The following is a 24,959-nucleotide window of genomic DNA, read 5'->3' on the forward strand; positions in this document are numbered from 1 at the left end:
TAATATTAAAATGATTATTATAAAACTTAGTCAAAAATATTTCAAAAGTTCCATTTTTTAATAATGGTAGAATGATATGTTATAATCAAATTAAGAAGATCGACAAAATTTCCTTTATTGAAAAAATGGTATAACGATGGGTTAAAGTTTAAATTGACAAGATAATAATGACAGATTTCCACACCACCTAAGAGATACTGTCAGAAGCACATTATAATATAGATATACAATGTATTTCAGGCGCGTTGATTTTTTTTTTCGTTTTTCTTAAATTATTATTTAAAAAATTCGCCAATTATTTTTCGTAATTATATGACATGATATAATTATATAAAATAAAGGCTACTATGAACAATAGTTTCATTTAGTAACTAAAATTATACTATTGATTTGGATATACAGGGTGTTTCATTTTAATCCGACCACGACAAAAAACCATGGAAAAACTAATTTTAACGAAAAATGACCTTAACAAAAGTTGAAGGGGGTAAAGGGGGCCATCGAATGACACAAACACCTATACCTTGAACTCGATTTTCAAGGTCATTTGAACGTCATTGTATTTTTTTAACGGGAACCCCTATTCTTGACCTCGGAATACGGCGCAGCGGAAAAAATTACGTCGGAAATGACATTTCAAGTTTGCGTTAGTGACCTTGAGAAGGTCAATTCAAGGTCAAATAACAAAAAATCTGATAAACAGCTGTTTGTCTGGTTTTATTTTACTGATGTCGAAAGATGACCTTGACAAAAGTTGAAGGGAGCAAAAGGGGCCATCAAATGACACCAACACCTTTGACCTTGAACTCGATTTTCAAGGTCATTTGAATGTCATTGTATTTTTTTAACGGGAACACCTATTTTTTACCTCGGAATACGGAGCAGCGGAAAAAATTACGTCGGAAATGACATTTCAAGTTTTCCTTAGTGACCTTGAGAAGGTCAATTCAAGGTCAAATAAGAAGTATCAGCCTAAGATTGTTTTCCTTTCAATTTTTTCGTAGAATTATCATTTTGTTATTGTAATAAACATTAAGAGAATAATTGACTTAAAATGTGATTATGCTTTGCTGACTTTAAAGCCATTTTGTAAGGTCAAAAATGCAATATCAAATATTATGTGAAGTCCATATTTATATCCTAACTTTAGTGTTGCCCACGAACAACGACGTGGACGTAATAGGATTGTGTTCCATTTGGGGTGCTTGATTAGAGTGAGTCTCCTTGCCTCTCACTTTTATTATGTACAGATTTGAATGTAGGTGCCCAAAGACACCACCATTTTTTTGGATTCTATTCAGTTCTTGGGATGTTTTCGTAAGCGAATTTTTATCCTATCTTTAGCGTTACTCAGGAACGACGTGGACACAATTGGCTACTAATTTTCCTCATCGAATTTTGCCTGAATTTATTGTTGAAATAAATAATTTATTTTGTAAAGATGATTTTTCATGTTGAATTTTCCCGCGACTCATTGTTGAAATAGACAATTTTTCTAATAAGAGATCTCTTTTCATATGAATTTATCCTCTACTCAATGTTACTTACACTTAGTATTCAATAGTTTACTAGTTATTGAATAGTTATTGATTAGCCAAACTAATCAAATATCATTTGTTTAACATTTTCTCTTTTTCATTCATTGACCTTTATTTTTTCTATTAAAATTTATTACTCATCGAAAGCTATCTAATTTGTTCAGTTTGGTAAAAACAAAATTTTTTATTGAACTTGTTATAAATTTTTAACAATGGCTGATTATCCAGACGCTGAAAGGGTTGATATTTTATTGATTCTTGGTGAATCTAGACGTAATTATCGACAAGCTGCAGCCTTGTATCGAATTTGATATCCCGATAGAAGACATCCAAGTCATACAACCATTCGTGAGATTTACCGTAGAGCTCAACAAGGGCAACTAGCACGGGTTAGAGAACGTCGTAATTACAACGAAGATGATCTTCGTGTAATGGTCGTTTTAGCAATGGTTCATTTGAATCCCCACGTTAGTACCCGTGAAATTCAAAGGCAAAGTGGTATACCTATGGCTACTGCTTGGAGAATACTGAGAAGTCAACGTTATCATCCATATCATATTACTTTGACTCAGGATCTCACACCTGCTGATATGAGGTTAAGGCTACAGTTTTGCCAATGGGCACGACAAATGATTGCTAATGATCGTCACTTTTTTCAATACGTAATGTTTTCTGATGAAGCAAAATTCAAAAGCAATGGAGAGCTTAACCGACACAACTGTCATTATTGGTCGAATGTTAATCCGCATTGGTACAGGCAGATAGATAACCAAAATCGTTGGAGTCTTGATGTTTGGTGTGGAATTGTTAACGGATACCTTGTAGGCCCATACTTTTTCGATGAAAATGTAAATGGCCATAATTTTTAACAGTTCCTGAGAGAACGTCTTCCAGTACTTCTTGAAGAAGTAGAATTATACACAAGAGCAAGAATGTGGATTCAATTAGATGGAGCTCCTGCGCACTATGCTCGAATAGTTAGACAATATCTTAATCAAAATTACCGTGACAGGTGGATTGGACGCACTGGACGTGGAGATTTGGGTGTTCGATGACCACCAAGATCTCCAGATATGACATCACCCGATTTCTATTTGTGGGGGTATTTGAAAGATGTTGTTTATGAACATGATACTACAACAAGGGAAGATATGATCCACAGAATTCAAACCGCTTGTGCAAACATCCCAAGAGCTGTATTACTCAGAACAGTAGAACATTTTCAGTAGCGAATTGAATTGTGTATCCAACAAAATGGTGGTGTCTTTGAGCACCTGCGTTGAATTTTGAGCAAAAGTGAGAGGCAAGGGGACTCACTCTAATTAAGCACCCCGAAAAGTGAAAGGCAAGGGGACTCACTCTAATCAAGCACCCCGAAAAGTGAGAGGCAAGGAGACTAACTCTAATCAAGCACCCCGAAAAGTGAGAGGCAAGGGGACTCACTCTAATCAAGCACCCCAAAGGGAACACAATCCTATTACGTCCACGTCGTTGTTCCTGGGTAACGCTATAGTTAGGATATAAATATGGACTTCACATAACATTTGATATTGCATTTTTGCACTTTTGACCTTACAAAATGGCTTTAAAGTCAGCAAAGCATAATCACATTTTAAGTCAATTATTCTCTTAATGTTTATTACAATATCAAAATGATAATTCTACGAAAAAATTGAAAGGAAAACAATCTTAGGCTGATACTTCTTATTTGACCTTGAATTGACCTTCTCAAGGTCACTAACGCAAACTTGAAATGTCATTTCCGACGTAATTTTTTCCGCTGCGCCGTATTCCGAGGTCAAGAATAGGGGTTCCCGTTAAAAAAATACAATGACCTTCAAATGACCTTGAAAATCGAGTTCAAGGTATAGGTGTTTGTGTCATTCGATGGCCCCCTTTACCCCCTTCAACTTTTGTTAAGGTCATTTTTCGTTAAAATTAGTTTTTCCATGGTTTTTTGTCGTGGTCGGTTTAAAATGAAACGCCCTGTATATCAAGTTAGAAATTATCTATTGTTAACAGTTTGAATTTTTTATATAATAATTTAATAAAAAACCGTGGAATCATCGCCTAGAGCCATATAACCACGGGAGTCTTAGATACCAGTCCCTTAGATACCCCTAAGACTCCACCTAATACCATCCTCCATCCTGCAGAAACATATTTACTTAAAAAAAGTTTACAATCTTTCTAATCATTTTAATATTTTTAATTTATGCATTTAATCTAAATAATATCTTGTTAAAAATAATGGATATTAATCAATTTGTTATCAAATCAGTTTTATATTTAAATTAAATTTTTCGCCTTTGAATTACGTAAAATATGATATAATTAAGAAAAATTAACTTTTATTAATTTTTATCAGTTAATTAATTTTACGTATTCATATTGAAAAAAGAAATTTAAATACGTAGTTAATTTGATAATAAATCTTGATTTTTTTCTATATTTTTTAACAGGAAGAAATCTCAATGGAAACTTTTTTTAAGTAAATATGTTAAACAATCATTTAATATTTATTAATTAATTAGACATGATTATATCATGTCCTATAATAATATGAAATTAATTTATTATTGTTATTAAACGATCATTTATGTTTCTGTTTTGTTCTGCATTGTGTATATTGATGATTCTTGTAAAATAATTTTAAAAAGAATTATGTATGCCTACTAATTTGAATGTCTACAAAATGATTTTAAAATTCGAAATTGAAAAGCAGCAAGAAGTATAAGCATTAATATAAATAAATGTCTTTTATTTGAAAAAAATCTAAAAAAAAAATCGAATAATACTTTATTCTATGATCGAAAACCCTAAGAATTGACTAAACAGTTTTGATTCAAATATTTAAAATTTCAGTCCAAACAATATTTTGTATTGATTCACCTGACTCATTCTGAATACGTATATTATCAGGATTTCGACATCGAGATAATGCAACATATAATTGACCATGCGAAAACAATGGTCCTTTCAAAAAAATTCCTATTGAATCAAAACTTTCGCCTTGTAATTTATTTATCATTATGGCAAACGCTAATATGATTGGGAATTGTTTTCTAAAAAGAGTAAATGGAAACGAAGATGAATTTTCGGTGTTTAGTGTTATTCTCGGTATAAAAACTTTCTGTCCAATGTTTTCGCCTGTAATTATTTCTGCTTCAATGTTATACTCATATAATTTGGTAATCTTTAAACGAGTGCCATTACATAAACCATCTGTAATACTTAAATTTCTGATTAACATCACTATTGCATTTACTTTCAAATTAAGTTTATGTGGTGGAAGACCTTCTCTGATATTATTCAACATTTCAACTGGATAATTTAAATGAATATTTTCCTCTGTTTGATCTACTCCTTTATGTGTTACATAATCTACACTATAATATGTCTTTGATTCGCCATGTAATAATTTTAGAACTTTGTTATTTAAAATTTTGATGTCTTCATTATGAGGAGCTAAGATCACGCTACTAACGGAAGCACCTAAATTAATATTTTTATAAATTTCATTGCAAACATCGGTAGTTTTTACCTTCTCTTATTTCTAACAAAAAAGAGGAAAATTCTACATTATTCGAACGTATATTTTTATTGAGCCTCAAGATTTTAAAAAGAGGCCACAAAGTTGAATATTTAATTGTTTCTTCTATGATAGAGTTTCGGTATCCATGTTTAATTACTGGAAGAATTTGTCTGAAATCTCCTCCTAATACTATTCATTTTCCCGCAAAAGGAATATCGTTACGACATACATCTTGTAAAGTACGATTAATAATTTCTAAAGCTTTTTTAGGTATCATTGAAGCTTCATCCCAAATTATTAAATCTGCCTCTCTTAATCTTTTTTGTCAGACTCTAATTTCAAAAAAGCTCTTTAAATATTATTTAAATCTAAAGGCAATCTGAAGGTTCGATGACTTGTCAAATCCCCTAGGTAACAAAATAGACGCGATACCAGTCCATGCCATTGATAAAACTTTTTTGTTTAATGACATGTAATAATAAATTAATGTTTTATATAAAAACGTTTTTCCCGAACCTCCAGGTCCATCAATGAAATAAATTTTGTGTTCATTGTCAACTAACTCTTCAAAAATTGCCTTTTGATCATCGGTCAATTGATCAAACATACATTTAAAGATATCGGCACTTTGTAAGACATTATCTATAGATATTGCATCATCATTAATAATACTATTTGGTTCTGGTAAACTGAAATCTTTGCAAGATTTTTCTTCATTCTCTAATATAATTTGAATATGAGATAGAGCATCATTCTCTTTATTTGTCTTAAAATCTTCGGTGAAATAATTTTTAAATTTGTTCCAAATTGTATTACCCTGTATGTTTTCTGCTAAAATAAACCATGCAAAAAATTTACGTAATTGAAATGGTAACATGATGTGACAAGCTTTTTCAAAAATAATAAAAATATGTGAATCATCTTCTATTAATTAATTGATATCCTTGTAGACGCCAAGCAGCTTCCATTGGGCTTAAATATCTACCATCTACATACTGACTGAGTTCATCATGTACTATGGAAGTTTCTTCGCTAGAATTATTTGGATTTTCACCCTTGTGCTGACAAACATTCGTAGAGCTTTTTCCTAGTAACGCGATACAGGATGTCACGCAGGAAAAGTCGCAATACAGGTTTGTTGTTAACGAACAATTGAGGAACTTGAGCATCTTGGATGACCGGAAAGTTTGACGAACTCGCGTATCTGGTGGTGAGTGCTCGTGTTTCGCGATGTTCGAGGGCTTGCTGAAGGAAGACTTCGAATTGCTCGAGGTCTAAATCAGCTCGAAAGCAATCCGCACGCAGCTGCTCATCGGAAGAGGCATTTCTGTATGCCTGCAGCTGTGTTCGAGCTTCTCTGACCTTGTCCATGACTAGACGTTTAAATAATGATTATTAGATAAATTAAATAAGTAAAGAGCGTGAGAGGACTTAGTCGCTACACCCCAGCGCAAATGAGCTTGACTAACGTGAGAAAATTTCTCGTAACGTGTTAACAATGTATACTAAATCTAATTTGTTCTTTGGTTGAGTTTCTGAAACGAACGTTCTGACTTGAGGTTTACGAGCGAAAGAGATTCGTTTCTTAGAAGTCTTGTTTTGTAACAGAATCGAGTCCGAATGCCTATTCCTCTTTAAAATGTTCGGCACGAACTTCGTACGTTTGGGTGTATGAGGTTGTGGGGAAGGAATAGGGTGATCCACCGGATCAGTGGTGAGGGGTGCTGGACGTGTGTCGTCTGCTGGTTGAACGCGGTTGATATCCGTCGGTGAAGGAATCCTGATCGGTTCAGGAGTGGTATTTTCCTTAGTGCCGTCGGGATCATCTTGCAGGATGAACGCGGGCTTCACCCGTTCAATGTTGACTGTTTTGACCGTGCCATCCTTATCTATGTTAAAGGTGTGGTTCGCTGGATTGCGCGAAATTATTTTGTGAGGGCCAGTATAGGGCCGCGTCAATGCAGGTTTAATAGGTTTTTCCTGTAACAAGACGTGTGTACAGGTATCTAAACCTTGATGTGTGAATGGCTTGGTGGCTGTCTTGTGATTAACTGGAACTGGTCTCAGTTGTCTCATGTAATCGCGAAATTCGTTGTAGAAGACACGAACGTTCGGCTCTTCGTTGGTGAAGGGAGAGAAATCACCGGGAATCCTCATTGACTTGCCGAAAACTAAATCAGCTGGACTAGCATCGGTGTCTAAACGGATGCGCGTGCGTAGTCCAAGCATGACTGTGGGCAGTAAACGAACCCAGTTTTGGTTGTCTCCGTGGCACATGAGAGCTGACTTGATGTCTCGGTGGAGACGCTCCACCATGCCGTTGGAAGCAGGATGATACGACGAGGTTCTGATCCTGTTGATTCCTAGGATCGATAATAATTCTGAAAACAATTTGGATTCGAACTGGGCACCCTGATCTGTAGTGATCGTCGTGGGTGAACCGTAACGGCAGATCCAGTTGTCATGAAAAGCATGAGCTACCGTAGCCGCAGTGGTATCTGTAATTGGTATTGCCTCTGGCCATCTCGTGTAGCGATCGATGATGGTGAGGAGATGCTCGTAGCCGTTGCTGTGGGTGAAGGGGCCTACGAGATCCAAATGGACGTGATCGAATCTAGCATCTGGAGCAATGAAATGCCTGGGCAAAAACTTATTGTGTTTGGTCACTTTAGATTGCTGACATGCTGTGCACGCTTTGCACCAAGAGGCGATGTCGCGACTCATGTTCGGCCACACATACTGCTGGTGGATGAGTCGGGTTGTGACTTTGACTCCAGGATGCGAGGGTGAGTGAAAGTTGTTAAAAACTTCCTTTCTCAATTTCTTGGGAAGGTATGGACGAATGACGTCCTCGTAGATGTCGCAGTAAAATGCTACGTGCGCGGATCCCCACGTAAGTTTGCGCAGCTTTAAGGGGTGGTCCGGCGTTTGCAGAATTTCTTTTAGCTCTTTGTCCTTTCCCTGTTCCTCGCTGAGTTGTTTGGCGGCGAACAGTGTTGGCAGCTTGAAAGCGTTGATGTTAGCGAGGACTTCCCTGACTTGTGGATCGGCCAAGAGTTCAGGAACGCTCCAGTTGAAAAATGCAGGAGATGTGAAAGCGTTGATTCTTGACAGTGCGTCAGCAACGTCATTCTCCTCCCCTGGGAGATAAAGAATCTCCGTGTTATACTGGGCGATATATGACAATCTGCGAGAGCGAATTGCTGGCATTTTGTCGTGGCTCTGCTGAAGAGCGTAGATCAAAGGCTTGTGATCCGTATAAATTTTAAATTCTGCTCCTTCAAGGTAGTGATGGAAGTAACGAATTGCTTCATAAATTGCCGTTAGTTCCCTGTCATAAGTGGCGTATTTCATTTGCGCAGGAGAGAACTTCTGCGAGAAGAATGCCAAGGGTTGCCAGGCATCATCCGAGCGTTGCTCGAGGGCCGCTCCCATTGCGGTATCGGAAGCATCTGTGATGAGGCGCAGTTCAGCGTTTTCACTGGGAAAAGCTGTGAAAGCTAAGTTGATGAGATCCTCTTTGCATTTGCGGAAAGCATCCTCAGCTTCCGGAGTCCAGGGAACTGGGCGTTTGTCTTTCTTCTTGGCACCTTTCAAGAATTCATTAAGAGGGCGTTGTGTCTCGGCAGCGTGCGCGAGTAAACGCCTATAGCTGTTCACAAGACCTAAGAATCTTCTTAATTCTTCGATGGTCCGTGGTAATGGAAATTCTTGAATCGCCTTAACTTTCTCTGGGTTAGGTTTGAAACCGTTAGGCGTGATGAGGTGACCCAGGAAAACGAGTTCAGAAACCCCGAGACTGCATTTCTCCAGGTTTACCTGCAGCTCGTACTCGTTGAGGCGATTGAGCACTATATCTAAGTGCTTCTGGTGCTCTTCTTCAGACGTGGAAGCGATAAGAATGTCGTCTAAGTAGACGAAGACAAAGTCTAGGTCTCCCAACGCCGAGTGAATATAACGCTGGAAGGTTTGTGAGGCATTACGAAAGACAAAAGTCATAACTAGGAATTCATAAAGTCCAAAATGTGTAATTATTGCCGTCTTGGGCACATCTTCTGGTGCTACCGGGATTTGGTGGTAGGCTTGGCGTAGGTCTAGGGCCGAGAAAATCTTCTTGCCGTGGCAGAAGGTCATGCAATCATGCATGTGCGGAATCGGATAACGATCCGGGACTGTGATTAGATTTAATTTGCGAAAGTCGCCGCAAGGACGCCATTGGTTGTTTTTCTTCAGCGCCATATGAAGTGGACTGGCCCATGCACTGTTGGAAGGCCGGCAGATGCCCAGCTCGCACCATTTCCGAAATTCCTTATTCGCTGCCTTGAGCTTCGCTGGAGCGAGAGGACGGGCTCGCTGCGAGACTGGCTGGCCCTTGGTGACAATGTGGTGAAAAACTCCCCTTTTCTTGACCGTTCTTGAACTGGTCAGGGCCAAAGACTTGGGGATATTTGTTCACGATGTGTGCGTATTTATGTTTCGGAGCCAAAAAGGAAATTTGCACTGGCTGCACTGACTTGACGAAAGCGGGAGCGTGCGTAAACTGATTTCCATCTACCATTCTCTTGAGCTTGAGATCTGGCAGAAGATGGTAATGCTTCAGGAGATCGGCTCCTATGATTGAATGCGGAACATCCGCTATGGTGAAGTTCCAAGCGATTTTGTATGGTAGGCCAACGTCCAACTCGCGACGTTTGACGCCATAAATGTTGATAGTGGAGCCATTGACCGCATAGAGCTTGAGGTCCGCTGGCTTACCTTGCCAATTGTCTGGCTTGGGGACTACGGAAATGTCCGCACCGGTGTCTATCTGGAAGACTTAATTTGAGAGATTGTCTCTCACGTGGAGACGTGCGGTGAGGTTGGACCGGCTGTCAGTCTCCTCGACAGCAGGATTCTTTAGTTTTCCTGTTTGTCCGTTTCTTTTGGCTGCCTTATCTTGTATTCCTGACCGGGGCCACGTTTCCAAGCACACGGCAGCTGACAATTACGCGCTTCCTTGCCAAATTTCCGATGGAAGGTGCAAAAGTTTGTGTTGTTGGAATAGCGCGTCTTGGATTTTGATCTGCCCGAGGTCGAATCGCGTCTATTCTTTGAATTAGTACGCGACCTGTTGTAATGCTTATCTGGCCTAGAACGACCTTGCTGTTCAGGATTGATTGTCTTCTGAAGTGCAGCTAATAGTTGTTCGAACTTGTCGATCGGGTAGGCGGCAGGCTGGTTATTGTCCTTCAAAGCACTGATGTTGTGTGACTGTTGAAGGATGTTGAAGGCCATATCTGCGCTTTTGATAAGTTCTGCTTCTTCTTTGTATTTCCAAACCATTAGTCGTATTTGTGCTGGAAGACGGCTTTTCCAGAGCGAAATTACTGTATCTCTGGGCACTCGGTCCTGCGCTAGGCTGAGCAGTTCAGCGAGGAAGTCTGATGGTCGCTTACAACCAATTTCCAGACCTTTGAAAAGCCTGTCTAATTGTTGCTCCGGAGTCTCAGCATATTTATCCGTGAGAATTTTTTTTAGTTCCTCATATTTGCAGCCTCTAACAAGAGTGTTCATCTTGTACTGGAGCTCGTGATGAATGTCTTGACTCAAGCGTGTGCCGACGAAGTTGAATTTGGCTTCGTCGTCATGGACGTTGTGAGTCAAGAACAGATCTTCCAATTGCTTGAACCATCCTTGAGGATCGTGTTTGTGGAAGTTCCAGAATTGTAGATGTTTGGTGCTTGGTGCCGTTGGAAGGCAGTGTGGCTGTCCAAGCATGGAGTTTCCTTGACACTGATTTCGTTGTTGGAAGTCTGCTCCTGAATTGCTATGTGAAGCAAAAGGCAGGTCAGGCTGAAAGGTTTGACCAGTTGAGGGAATGTTGCCGAAGACGTTGGGCGTCCAGCTGGAAGAACTATAGCAGGTAGTGTTAGCAGTTGTTGTCGTTGCCAGTGACGAGCTTGCGAAGGTCAAGGTCGTTGTCATTGCAGCCTTGTTTTCAATGACGTGATCCGTGGGTTGCTTCTGCGACCACGAGGCAAAGCATTCCTCCATGTACCTTTTAAATTCATCCATTTTGCTGTCAATCTTCTTGTCGATCGATTCCAGGATTTGGTCGGCATTAGGCGCTCGTCGCTGGCCGTCTGAGTGCCTGTTTTTGTTGGTGGCACCAGTGTAGCTGGTAATGGTGCTAGTGGTGCTTGAGGGCCAGAAGTACGAAGTTGAAGTTGGAAAATTTGATCGCTGGCTCACTCCCCTGAAGTCAAAGCCTCCTGCTATGGTGCCAGGTGGCTGGCGAAAACCATCTTGAAAGGCGTTTGCCGTACCGTTGGGTTGCAGGCCAAAGCCGGTTGCCATATTTGTTACCTCTACGTAGTCAAAAATCGTGTTTGACGAAGTGCTCGGTAATGAACCCGAATTAACGTGGGTGGTGAGCGATGGAGAGATACTTAGTTGGATGTCGCTCGTGGTGGCATCCTGAGTGCTTTCGTTGCTGGTACTGGTATTCGTTGTCTTGACTGGAGAGTGGAATAACGACATTTTCCCGGGTCTTCTGAGTGACCTTGAAATACGCGAAATTGGAAGGAAAGTCTTGGGGACTAGCTTGCCCGACCTTAATTGTAAGCTAGACTCGTTATCGCTCATAAACGGTGGGGTGCAACGACCAGCCTAACTCTACGTTGAAACAAGCCGTACAAAATTATTAATAGACTAAAGTGTACTCGACGGTACATACATTAGCAAGGCAAAGACTTGTTCATCCGCCAACTAAATTAACTTATTGCTAGGTGCAAATGCAAAGGCTAACGCTACGTTGCGTTGCCAAACGACGTGGCTCTCGGAAAAGACGTGTTGTCCCTCCTGCGTGAACCATCCGTCCGGGAGGAGGAAGCAACAGCGTCTGTTTGCGAGGGAGCCTGTTGCTTGAATTTATTTATTATCGTCGTTTGTTTATTTGATAAAAGAGGAAAATGATTGAAATCACAAAGTTCCTAGATAGGAAACGTAAAATTATGGAATTAAAGTTTGTAACCTGTATATGCCGCGGCGCTGAGTTGACCTTGCGGCGTGTGTAAGAGGACTCTCTCAACTAGAGATGATTGTTGTTCCTTCTGCGTGAACCAACGTCCGGGAGAAGGAAGCAACGTGTCTGCACGTGAGAGGCCTGACGTGCCCTAAGCCTTATGAAACTAAAAGAAGATCACACACTTGTGTTAATTACGCATTCTAAAAAAAAATATATAGATTTACTGAATCTATTCGTTGACGCAACGTATGCGTGACACTTCGACGAACTGTTGCGATTCGCACACACAGTTCTCGGAATCAGAGCCGCTTCGTAACCAAGATGGCGGCTTTGCGGTGAAATTTCGCTCGCGCGCACTAAATTACCTAAGTGTGAGATTTTCGCACGTCTTGCCACAAACGACGCTACAATTCCGCCACTACTGTTGCCGATGAGGAGGTGTTGGTTAGGTGGACAAAAGGCGCCGGTGTCGATGGCTTCACGCAAATCCTTGTTGTAGAGCGCCAAAGGTCACGGCATTGACGATGAGAAGGCGCCGGTGACGGTGGCTTCGCGCAGAAGATTTAGTCCATCGGCGAGGGCTTCCACGTTGTGCAACGTATAGTTGCGGGGAGACTATACGCGCCGGCGTGCCTGCGCGCGTATAACTCAAAATGGCGGCGCGTCGCTAGGACTTGTTGCTGCCGCCCTCGACACAAAAAGACGTGTGTCGAGGAGATCGACTTGGTTGTCGATAGTACTCCGCGTGTGCACCGGCGTGCCAGCGTGCACACGGGAGTGTGCGATGTACGTGAAGAATGACGCAATCGCAAAATGTCTTTGTCCACGACGTGCGAGACAAAGACTCCGCGGCTGGAGAGACTTGCCGAGATGTGCGTTTCTTCTTCTCGTCGGCGCTCGTTGACTCATCGTCGAGAAGCCTGCGTCGGGGTCACCAATGTGGGAAGAGGAAGTCTAGGCTGGGCTCTAGACTAGACACTCTTCTCTTGAACAATCACTTTATTCTCTCTCTCTCCAGCTCGACCGACTCGTGCCGTGGTCTGCGGAACACTACTCGGCGTCGGCGCTCGCTCGCAGCATGGCTGCTCTCTCTCTCTCTCTCTCTCTCTCTCTCTCTCTCTCTCTCTCTCTCTCCGCAGTCGGGAGGTGCTGCCACCTAACGTGGGGCACCTACATATATATAGACACACACATACGATAATATTGCTATAAGTTTATGTATAATATTTTTCTAATATAGTATTTGACGCAGAAAATCATAGTATCAAAGCCGACTAAACTTTGGAAGGCAGTGTAAGTTAAATATATATATATATATATATATATATATATATATATATATATATATTTATACATATTTCTGATATTGCAATGTAATCTGCGTATTCGTACCAATATGTATAAATAATCGGGAAAGTGGTGTCGATTCCTCAGTCTGCCCTGAACTTTAGAAGTGGCCAGTTCGGAAAAATTATAATAATTTTGTACGATAATATTCATATACATATCTGATATTTATCAATGCAGTCCACGCATGCGTACCAATTTGTATAGATAGCAGGGGAAATTGTTTTGATTGCTCAGTCTGCTCTGGCCTTTGAAATTTGAAGATCTTCAATTTTGATTTTGCTTTGTATTGTCATATTAGCTTTGGTCTTGTATATAGTTTTCTATTTGAACTTTTTGTGCTACAAACTTGTTGTGACTGTCGACGTTATCGGTTCAGTGGAGGGGCGCTGTTCGCGTCTGCGATCGTTGAGACGGGTCTGAAATTGTTACCCTTAAGTCTACGTTGTTACGCAGTTTATAGGACTTCAAAAAATTCAAATGAGATAAAAATTATACTAATAGATATAAATATGTCAGTTATTGAGAATATATATGAATGGCTTTACTGCACACAGGAATATATAAATAACTCAAAATTATTAAGGCCCAAAAATTTTAAGGCTCAAAAATTGTAAGACCCAAAATTATATCTTAGATGTTATTGGGAAAAGATGTGAAAGGCTTCACGGCACACGGGGCATTAAGCACTTTAATATAATAGTAGATTTTTATAAATGTAGAAGAAACTTTTTCAAATTTTTTCATAACAATGTGGAATGAAGGATAATGTTATCAAGGAAGGGGATCCAAAATAGTTTAACATAATTTTAGAAAGATATGCATTATTAGAAGGCAAAATTGAAAATCACATTAAAAACATCGAATGAATATTATGTAGATAGATTTACATTTAGTCCAATCGAGACGATAATATTTAAGTCTGATTCAAAAATTTTGAGTTTTAAGCATTTAATTCAACAATTTCATCCTTTATTTCATGCTGGTCGTGTTTTATTGTCGCTTGGATTGTAAATCTGTGTAGATAATTTGGTAAAACTCAATTGAAGAATTTTTATTTTACTTTTGATTTTTGAATCATTTAAATATTTGCAATCATATATTTTATTTGACTTGCAACTGTATGGAATTAAGTGGCTGACTTTCACTGTGACGTTAATTTTGTAGTATTGGAGACCAAATTATTTAATGTAGTTACTTTATGAACACTCTGATTCTCCTGTTCTCCAGTCTCACGGTGTCACACTTCCTATGTCTTAATTTTATCAGAATTAAAGTAACCTTTATGTAATTCTTATCTTATTTGAACCTCTTTTACAGTGCGTTTAGTTGTGTAACAATCAAATCCTATTCTATATTATATTAATGTGCTTTCAATGTTTCTCTAGTTCTCCGGTTCTCTCAGTGTTACACTTATTACATGTCTTAATTTAATTAGAAATAAAGTTAACTTTTTGTGACACTTTGGGATCTACTGATTTTCGCGTTATAATTTGGAAGTCGCGATCAATGAAATTCAGCCTCTGTAAGTTATGATACACGGCATGCAAGAAAATGTATGGATGATAAAAAAAATTGACTTTTAAAAAAGTAAAAAGCTAGGCGAGTCTGATATTTGTCCTAAAAATAAAAAGCATCTATAGCACATTTCGACCATGTCTTTTTTGTAACATTTTTATCATTAACATGAAAACACTGCTTTTTCTGTCGTAAAATATTGGTATGGTGGCTATGATTGATAATGTATGTTAAAAAATTTGGATAGGTGTAAATTTTCGCTGTCTGCGAATATTATTATTATACTAAGACACCGATATCTACGAAGCGCACCATCTAGACTTCGTCATCAGCCTCCCTGTACACCTAGATGCTGTCCTTGTACAATTTATTTTCCTATACACCAAAAACTACGAAGCGCATCACCTAGACTTCGTCATAGGCCACCCTATACACCTAGACACCGTCCTCAAATGATTTATTTACCTAGACACCAAAAACTACGGAGCCAACTACCTAGATGCCGTCCTCGTATGATTCCCTGGTGAAAATATTGACGTGATTTTGTGATGTATCAAAATTATGTATTTCTTCATGTAATTTTGATATGTGATTTGTGACGTCAGTTTGTTATGTACTGATTTCGAACGTTTCATTACGTAATTTTATGACTTTTTAGAGAAATTGAAATACTTTAGCTTCATAAAACTTTTTTACGTAATTTTAGTATGTTATTATTACATAAATATTAGGTTCAAAATAATTATACTTTTAAATACTTTTGTTGAGTGTAAGCGAGCAGACTTCGGCCCGCCGGAGACTCTATGCGTGCAAGGCATGATGGGACTGCGCTCTCCCCCTCTTAGCGGCCTCGCCGGCCAGCGCCGACGCCGCGGCTGCGGCGGCAGCGCTCACTTCTCTCTGAGCTCTCGAGACAGAAAGACGCGTTCGCATTCTTATACGTTTTGAATATACTTATTTGTGTTTTATATAAGCTGGATCTTTGTAATAACATACTCTGTTTATAACAGATCGAAGGTAAGCTCGATGTGAATAAAGAAGTGTCATTTGCCATAAAAGTGTGTTAGTTATTTTCCCAAGACACGCCGGGTCGATTAATTCTCAACAAATATATATTTGTTAAAATGAGTAATCTTATGGGTGATACCATGCGGATGGTAGTGCGGAAAATGGGGTCTTATGCCTCAGAAATTAATCATTTTTAATACTTTCACTAAATTAAAGAATATAAAAAAATAATATTCATCACTCATTAGCACCTACATGGCAACTCATTTTAACAAATTTAAAGTATGTAAGAGTATTTAGTAGTAAATATTTAGAACTAAATATTTATGTAATCAAAGAACATACTTAAATCACGTAAAAATATTTCGTGAAGCTAAAATATTCTAATTCTTCTAACAAGTCATAAAATTACCCGATGAAACATTCAAAATCAGTGCATAACAAACTGACGTTTCAAATCACATATCAAAATTATATGAAGAAATACGTAATTTTAATACATCAATATTTTAATTAGGGTTTATTTACCTAGACACCAAAAACTACGGTGCAAACTACCTAGACCTTGCCATCGGCCACCCTGTACACCTAGAAATTGCCCTGATGAATGATTTTTAAACTTAGACTACACTTCAGATTTGCCACGAAGACTAGTACATTTCATTTTTGCCGCGAAGACTAGTACATTTTAGATCTTTCCCACATGAAAATATCCAATTGTTTTGGATAAAAACACATAGTTATATTGTTTAAAACGAATGAAATTGCAATGTTTTAAAGTTGCTAAAAAATTTTTGAAAAATTTTGATTTTTTAAAATTTTGTATTAAAAACTTTAATTTAAAAAATAAAGTTAATATCGAATCTCATTTCGAAAAGTAAAAAAATTTTTGGCAACTTTAAAAATATTTTAATTTTATTAAAATCCTTTTTTACATTGCGTTTATCTGTGTGTTAATCCTACATTATATTAAAGTGCTTCGAATTTTTCTTTTGTTTCCCGGTTCCCTAGCGTCACACTCTGTATTTCATAATCTCATTAAAATTGAAGTAATCTTATTGTAATTCTTATATTTGTAAGAATATAGTAGAAATTTACTTGTACCACACGATCAAGAGTTGGTAGCAAGTGGCTCTAAGATACACATCTTTATAATTTTAGGCATAAATTCCCCAGATTTACCGAAAAAAACGCTCGCTTCGCCCGCGGTTAACATATGTTCATTACTGTATTTTGTTATAGAGTTTGTTCGGAAAGAATAGAATAGTCAAAAATTATATTTCTTCGTATAAAGTATGTTATATAATGATTTATCATTTTAATATAGCCTATACTAAGATTATATAAAAAAATTTATTTTTGATGTATACTATTATTAAATATTATTTGTAACGGGGTGAGACTTTTATTCGCCTAAACGACGTTGAATGAGATCGCTATCCCACGTTGCGGCGGATAGCACCTCAACGCCAGCGATTCACCCGCGTTGCAATGCAGCTTATCCCGCTGCTTCTTCTCGTGGATACCGCACCTTCTGGTGCGTGCTCGGCTACTCAGGTGCGTTGAAGGAATCGCGGGAAGGAATTAGCAAGGTGGCGGTCGTTAAATAATAACAAAAAGTCGTAAAATAAGAAGACTAAGGTTATATTTAGGTTCGCGAGATAAACGTGAATTTACAATACGTCGAGAGACAAAATAATAATAATGCACGAGTCGCAACAACTTTGCGACTCGTCGCGAAGCCGGAGTATTTGCGCTCGACGCGTGTTTCGCCGCGAAGGTCGCGCGTATCGCACCACGCAGATGGTATCTTCGCGCACAATCTCTCTCTCTCTCAAGCACTGCCCGCATCCACACTAACCTTCTGCTGGTCTTTTCGATGACGCCGTCGCCAATTGTCGGGGTCTAGCGCTGGACCGCTTGGCAGGACCTGGATCGGCCTAACACACTCACACACACACACACACACACACACACACACACACTCCTTTCTCAACGCCGCACGTACCGCGAAACACCGACGTACGCACTTTCGCGATACGAGCGAAGCCGCGTGTTTACAATTCGGGAGCCGAAAGCTATCTGTCCTCCTCCCTGGACTAGCCCGCGCGCTCGCTCCTTCCGTCCCTCTCGCGCCTTCGAATTTCGCACGTGTTTTTCTATCGCGCGCGCGACTCGCGAAAGGCTTTCCCCTCTTATAAACAAAACCTAGTTCTGCTTAACCAAAGTTTATTTATTTTTTCCGAATTTCTTTTCCCGCTTCGCGAAATCCGAACTAACAAGAATCTACGCGCGGTAGCTTCTTGTCCGACAATGCATAACTAATGCTGTAGCAAACGTAAAAATTGTAACCATAGATTATGATCAATGAATGAAGTCAATGAAAAATAGTCAAGTTTTAAATATATAAATAATATAAATAATTTAACTGGAGAGCCAAAGAATCGGAGAACTGGAGAAAACGCGTTCATGCTTAATTTAAAAAATGTCCGCACGGGTTGACGTGGAATAGCCCATACGTATGTGTATGCGTGCGTGCGTGCGCATGTGTATATTCTATGTAGCGTATGCAGAGCATGCTCTTCACAAATGTCCCTCCGACACCAGATCCCCACCGGTACTATCGTTAAACAATAGTTGGCTTCTCCTTTGAAGTTTGACATTTTCATACATCCCCCATCCACCAAGGTGATTAGGGGTTCAGGATCAAACTAGTCTTTTTCTGGACGGACACAACACGTACGTTTCTCTGCATCAGACAGGAGAGTAAGAGCTCAACTCTGTGCAACTGCAACAGTTTTACTCGACTTTTTCGCCTTGTCCTTCCCTTCTATTCTTTTCATCATTTCTAACCTTATTGAGAATGGCCCTTACGTAGTTGTTTACTGCAAATCAGCCATCCTTCAATGTCAACATAGCTGTCATCATGGACTCAGGTATCACCCTAGTCTGAAGGTAACATTCGAGTTCTTCTCATTCCATTTCGTATCGCGAACAGTCACAAAACATACTGGGCAATTTGAATTTTCCTCTATCTTGAAGCGGTGTAGGTAGGCTCGAAAGCACCCATGTCCGCTCAAAAACTGCGTAAGGTAGTAATTCACTTCCCCGTGTCGTCTTTTGGTCCAGCCAACAATCCTTGGTATGAAACGGTGCGTCCATCGCCCCTTTTCACTGGAGTCCCATCGTCTTTCCCACTCAGCTAGAGTTTGTTCCTTCGCGAATTTCCAAACTTCCTTTTGAGTATTGTCACCACGCCGGCTTTCTTCGTATATATTTTTTCGTTCTGTTGCTAGCAGGTCAATAGGCGACATACCTGAGATAACGCACACTGCATCTCCTGATACTGTTTGGTATGCAGAACGCAATGCACTTGTCCTATGAACTGTTCACAGCTTTCATGCGTAGGACTTCACCAACATGGCATCCGCCCATACTGGGGTACCGTATAACATAATTGATATAGTTACACTGGCTAGGAGTATCCTCCGACCCTGCGTTGGTCCACCTACATTTGGCCTTAGTCACGATAGTGCAGCACCGACTTTTGCTGCTTTATTGATCACCCTCTCGAGATGCTGCTTAAACGTTAGTCTGATGTCCATGGTGATTCGCAGGTACTTAATGATCGGCTGAGAGTCTATTTCGTGTCCGTCCACTGTCAGTGTTATTGTCATTATTTTCTTCCTACTAGATATAAGGATAGCCATTAGCGATTTTCGTCACCTCTTTCTTTTGCTTTGCTACTACCACTACTGCAATGTCGTCTGCAAATCCTTCAACCGTTGCTCCTTTAGGTAGCACTAGCCCAAGTACTCAATCGTACATGATGTTCCACAATAATGGGCCGAGCACTGACCCTCGTTGGACCCCTTCGGTTACTTTATAGGCTTTCGTACCGTTCTCTGTGTCATACAAAAGGGTTCTGTCTTTCAGGTAGTCAGATTCTTATATATGCGGATACCTCTTTTTTCCGTAGTGCCTCGTGTATCTTGCCCCAGCTGGCAGAGTTAAGGGGTCAAGCCTGGGTTAAATCCTGCAAAAAAAAAAACAAAAAGATATTCTTCTTACCAAAAAATTTTTGATTTGATGTAATTTGAAAAAAAATCTATTGAAAATATATAAAATATACACAATTTTTATCGAAAAACTATATTTAATTCATATTTTTTAGAAATGTCTCTCGATCGGTCCGAGGGGGCATGTTTAAGGTACATTTTAAGCCCGGATAGTGTAAAGAAGACGGTCCGGATCTTTCAAAAAGCCGTGGCAAGTGACTGAAAACACTTATTTATATAGTGAAATGTCATGAATTTTGGTCAATGATTTTACAAGGTATATACATGTTTTTTTCGATAAAAATGGTGTATATTTTATATATTTTCAATAGAATTTTTTTTCAAATTACATCAAATCAAAAATTTTTTTGTTTTTTTGCAGGATTAAACCCAGGCTTGACCCCTTATACGCATTTATAACATCCAGTGTAACAATAGCACAGTACTTCTTGGCTCCTTCTTTCTATCTCTTTCGTTCTATTGCAGTTCTACCAGTGTCGACTACTAAGCTTACGGTGTCAAAAATCCACCTGGTTCTTCAATAACTTGGTCCATTCTAACACCGATTATGCGCTCTTAAATCTTGCTTGGAGTGTCCAACATGCAGAGTGGTCTGTATGAGGCATCTTCTTCTCCAGGTGGCCTATCTTCCTTTGATAATACCAGGCGCTGCTTAAGGGATAGTTGCTACTTCCAGTTAAAGGGGAAACAGCTTAGTCACAAAACGGTCTAGCAATTCCAGGCATTTAGGAGGGTGAATATAACCTCCCTTTATCTTCTTTATTACTACTTGGTATGGCCTCCCCCAAGGATCCAGCTCAACCTCGTCCTGTAACTCTTTAAGGCACTATCGTTTATTTTCTCGGATTTTTTTCTTGCGTATTCGTTTAGCATCCTTTATTTCTTTGTTTCTTTATCCCACTAGTATACTGGCGGTCGTCTATTATTGGGAGTCTGTCTCACCGACGTACTAGCTCAGTAGGTCCTGTGCAGTCGCGCAGTGGTTTATATTCAACTGCACTATTTTTATTTTCTGCGTCTGTCAGTGGCTTCTACTGCAGCTAGGTAAACTGGGCATGCGTAACTACCAGCTGCGTGGCCACTCTTTTCACCTGTGCCTCCTTTGCAGAGTGCACAATTAGGTTAGTTCTTACACTCCTTTGCTTTGTGTCTATCTTTTCCTCATTTAAAGCAAAGCTTACTTATATCTTCAGTTACTGTGCAGGTTCTGCCAGTAAGGCCAAAACCTAGGCATCTATAACACGTAAGCGGCTCGTTTTTGCGGTTAGCCACCCGGATCCCGCAGTTAACCTATCTTATTCTGATCTTCTGTAGCTTAGTGATCTTAGCCGCTATCTGAGCTGGTACCCATATCACTGCAATCTGCGTGTCACTATACGTCTTATGCAGAGATCTTATCGTAGAGACTTTTATAATGTTCTCTTTGCCAATTTCCTTCTGTAGTGCTTCTAGTACCTCCTCTTTTGAGGTAAGCATGTCCAGATCTCTTACTTCTTTTTTTTTTCTGGAGTGCTTTTATTGTGTCGCCTTCCAGTAGTACCGCTTTAACTGTTTCTTGGAATTCTGAGGTTTTGATTTCTTTTGCGCATTTAAGCTTTATCACAAGATCTCCCGCAACTGTTCTGCGTATTTTATTAACGCTATTCCCCAGTGTGTTAAGTGACGGAGCCGCTTTCATTTTCGACAAAATGTCTGCATAGCTCTTTTATTTTGCAGCCTTGATGATTAAAGCATCCGGTCAGGGAGGTCTTGCCCGCTTCGGTCCATCTTTGCTAGTCCTATTCTGGTTTGTAACGCCAGGGACACTTTTATCCCTTTTGCTTGCCTTTTTCTCCTTTTTCTTTGACTTTCTTGTGACGTGTTCCTGCCACGCTGCATATTTAAGTTGATTATCCGCTCCTTTATTTCCTTCATTTCTATCCTGTGGAGTAGTTGTGCTTTTTTGTTGTACTCGTTATCCGAGATCTGAGACTCGGGGTTGTCTGGGTTTCCCTCCCCTGAGTTCCCGATCGCTGGCATTGCTGTAAGTTATCTTCTGCCATAAAAAGATTCTTATAGCTCGCTCTTATGATTCGGGCAAGATCTTTAATTTGCTTGTGCACATTGTGCCTGTCCCTGACATAATCCATCAGTTCATCGATTCTGCTGCCAAGACTTCCTTTGCGTTATGCATACAGCTCTTTTATCCCTGTCTGCATCAACCTCCATTTCCATATTACCTACGTCTCTACATGCAGCAGGGGTCAGGTGATAAACCTCTGCGGCTTCTAAGTGAGTTTTGCCCCCCCCCCTCTTCTCAAACTACATGGGGCCAGCGTCGACCACCGGGGCTTTCACATGATCGGAATCGACGGCAGGTTTGAGCTTTGGGGCTTGACCCGCTTGGGGTAGTAATGTTATAGTACTCACTATCCATGTTTGATTTATCTTTGGGGTTTCTTCCCCTAGCCTGTTTGGTCCGCGGTGCATATTTTATTTCTGCTCTACCCTTCGGTCAGTTGAGGAGACCTCGACGCGCCAATGAGCATTCCCTTATCCGCCATCCAGGGGGCGCGCCACATACGGGTTATCGGCATCCCCGCGCGGCCGTCTGTGTGTGCGTGTTTTTTTTTTGTTTCTTCCTCAGAGAAAGAGGTATTAGGGTTATTATCTTAGAAAGACCATAGCATGACCTTGTTCAGTCGTGTGTCAGATTCACACCGACTGAATCCATCCCTTTTGCATCGATGGTACTTCATTCATAATTACAGACAGTTATAGTACTTTTGATAACTTTATCAAAAAAAAAACTGAACTCTCAAATCTAGAAAAATTGCTATAAAAAAAAGAGTTAAGAAAATGTAAGAACGGGCTTTTTCTCATTATGTTACAGTAAAAACAAAAAAAAATGAGACTTGGTGGCCTAAAATTTACTTAGTAGAAGCTAAGATACAGGCGTGTGTGTATACATACGCACACACATATACACACATACATTTATACTGACATTTTCCAGAAACACTATTATTCGACTTAAAATACTTCAAAACACATTTTTAACATGTTTCTAGACAAGCCCAAACTCTAATAACTAATTGTTTTTTGTCCCACCTCTACTAAATATATGCTATTACATCAATCGAATAGTAAATATCACTTTATTGTCCTAGATCTCTCCCTTTCGCATTAGCATAATGTTGGTACAAATTGTGAGATAAAAAATATACTGAAAAACAAAAGCGGGAAGAAAGCGATCTGTACTAGTTTGATTTCCATCTTCTTTAGCCCAGGTTGTCCCAACACTCGCCTGTAATCGCTTTCTTTTTTCCCATTATAAACAAAATAATATTAAAATAAATATTTTTGTTTGTTTGTAATTTTCAATGACAATTTTTTTTTTCAGTGGTTGCCATTTATGATTATTATGCAGATAAAGAAGATGAGTTAAGTTTTCAAGAAAGTTCGGTCATTTACGTTTTAAAGAAGAATGATGACGGATGGTGGGAAGGCGTAATGGATGGCATAACAGGATTGTTCCCTGGAAATTATGTCGAACACTGTGTTTAAAATGATTTTATAATAATGGATCTGATTATTCCTATCCTAAGATTTATTGTATTACCAGATTACATTTTCAAATAATATAGATGTAGTCACATACTGATATTTACTATTAGTTATCTTAAGTGCACATCGATGCAATCGACAGTAAACATGACTTTTATTTCCATTTTTCTATTTTATAATGTTTAAAAAATCCTTAGCACTTTATCTTGTTCTGAAAGTATTTTCGCATTATTGCTAATCGCGTGGGGTAGTTGTGTATGAAATCTTGATAAGTGAAAAGAATTTTATTAAAGATTAGAACTCAGATGTTTGACGTAAAAAAGTAAAAGTTAAAGGCATTTTATTCATGAACATTGCTAAGATGCAAGGGAAATAAAATAGTATGCAGAATAACGACTGTCAGATTTTATTCACGAACAATCTTGTCGAAACTTGGCTCCACAATAGCTATACAGCGGCATTACCGTAGTTGTAACGTGGCTGTACTGTGGCTGTAGCGTGTTTGTACCTCCTCTTTTACCTTTCGGCAACATTTTGTCCCCGGTTTCAGATCTTATCAAGCCTTTTATTGAAAAAATATATATGAGGCATTCTTTCCCAACGTTACACCCCTGCTGCCCACTTTTTATTTCATCTAAAAATTTTCAAAAAAATGTTAAATTTTGTAGAAAATTCTCAGCTTTCGAATGGCGAGTGGCAAAATCACCAGTGTTAATCGGATTATCCTGAAAATTAAAAAAAACCGTAAATTAAGGATGGAAAATTTATTGTAATGGCATCCTACTAATTCTGAAGTTGCTATACGAGTATTATCCAATAGGTAACAGCCTCTTTTCACTATAAAATACCTCGACGAACCGTTCAAATGGTCTCAAATTGGTTCTGGAAAAATTTGGATCCTGAAAATAGAAAAAAAATGACAAAAAGTTGTTCTTTCTGTGTAGTTATGACAATCTTGGTGTCAGAAAGAGGTATTAGACAACCTTTAGTTAACTTACAAATTTGAGAACACGTTGGAAGGTTCTCAACATCACTCCTGGTTTTGCCAAAAAGCCAAAATAATAATGCGAAGATTCATTTGAAAAATAGAAAAGATAATGACTATTTTTGTGATGATAATTCATCAATCGGATAAATTTTTCAGAAATGTCTCCACTATGAAATATGAATGAATTGATGTGACTCATAGTCAAATTCATAAATTTGTTGCATTGTAGTTCATCAGAAACAGGCCTGAGAGTTGAAATAGATCAATGAAACTGAGTGTTATTAGTAGTCATTTTTTAAAACTGTTGGTCACAATATATCTTTTCTATGTTATGCTTCTAATATCTCCTGAGCTATTATACTCTATTTTTTGAAATCTTGATATGAAAATGTCG

At 39.0% G+C, this 24,959-nt stretch overlaps 1 protein-coding gene across 2 annotated transcripts in view; it reads left to right on the forward strand.

The window, feature by feature from the left end:
* The window catches only part of LOC100116299 (abl interactor 2), a 179,199-nt gene extending 155,459 nt beyond the window's left edge, over positions 1–23,740 (forward strand). For both annotated transcript variants that reach the window (XM_032602134.1, XM_031932866.2), the window contains exon 5: positions 23,414–23,740. In XM_032602134.1, the coding sequence (XP_032458025.1) occupies positions 23,414–23,577 (164 nt within the window). In that variant the 3' untranslated portion in view covers positions 23,578–23,740. The remainder of the gene's footprint in view (positions 1–23,413) is intronic.
* Positions 23,741–24,959: the final 1,219 nt, after the last annotated feature.

Source organism: Nasonia vitripennis (genome assembly GCF_009193385.2).
Source record: "Nasonia vitripennis strain AsymCx chromosome 5 unlocalized genomic scaffold, Nvit_psr_1.1 chr5_random0002, whole genome shotgun sequence".
NCBI classification, from domain to species: domain Eukaryota; kingdom Metazoa; phylum Arthropoda; class Insecta; order Hymenoptera; family Pteromalidae; genus Nasonia; species Nasonia vitripennis.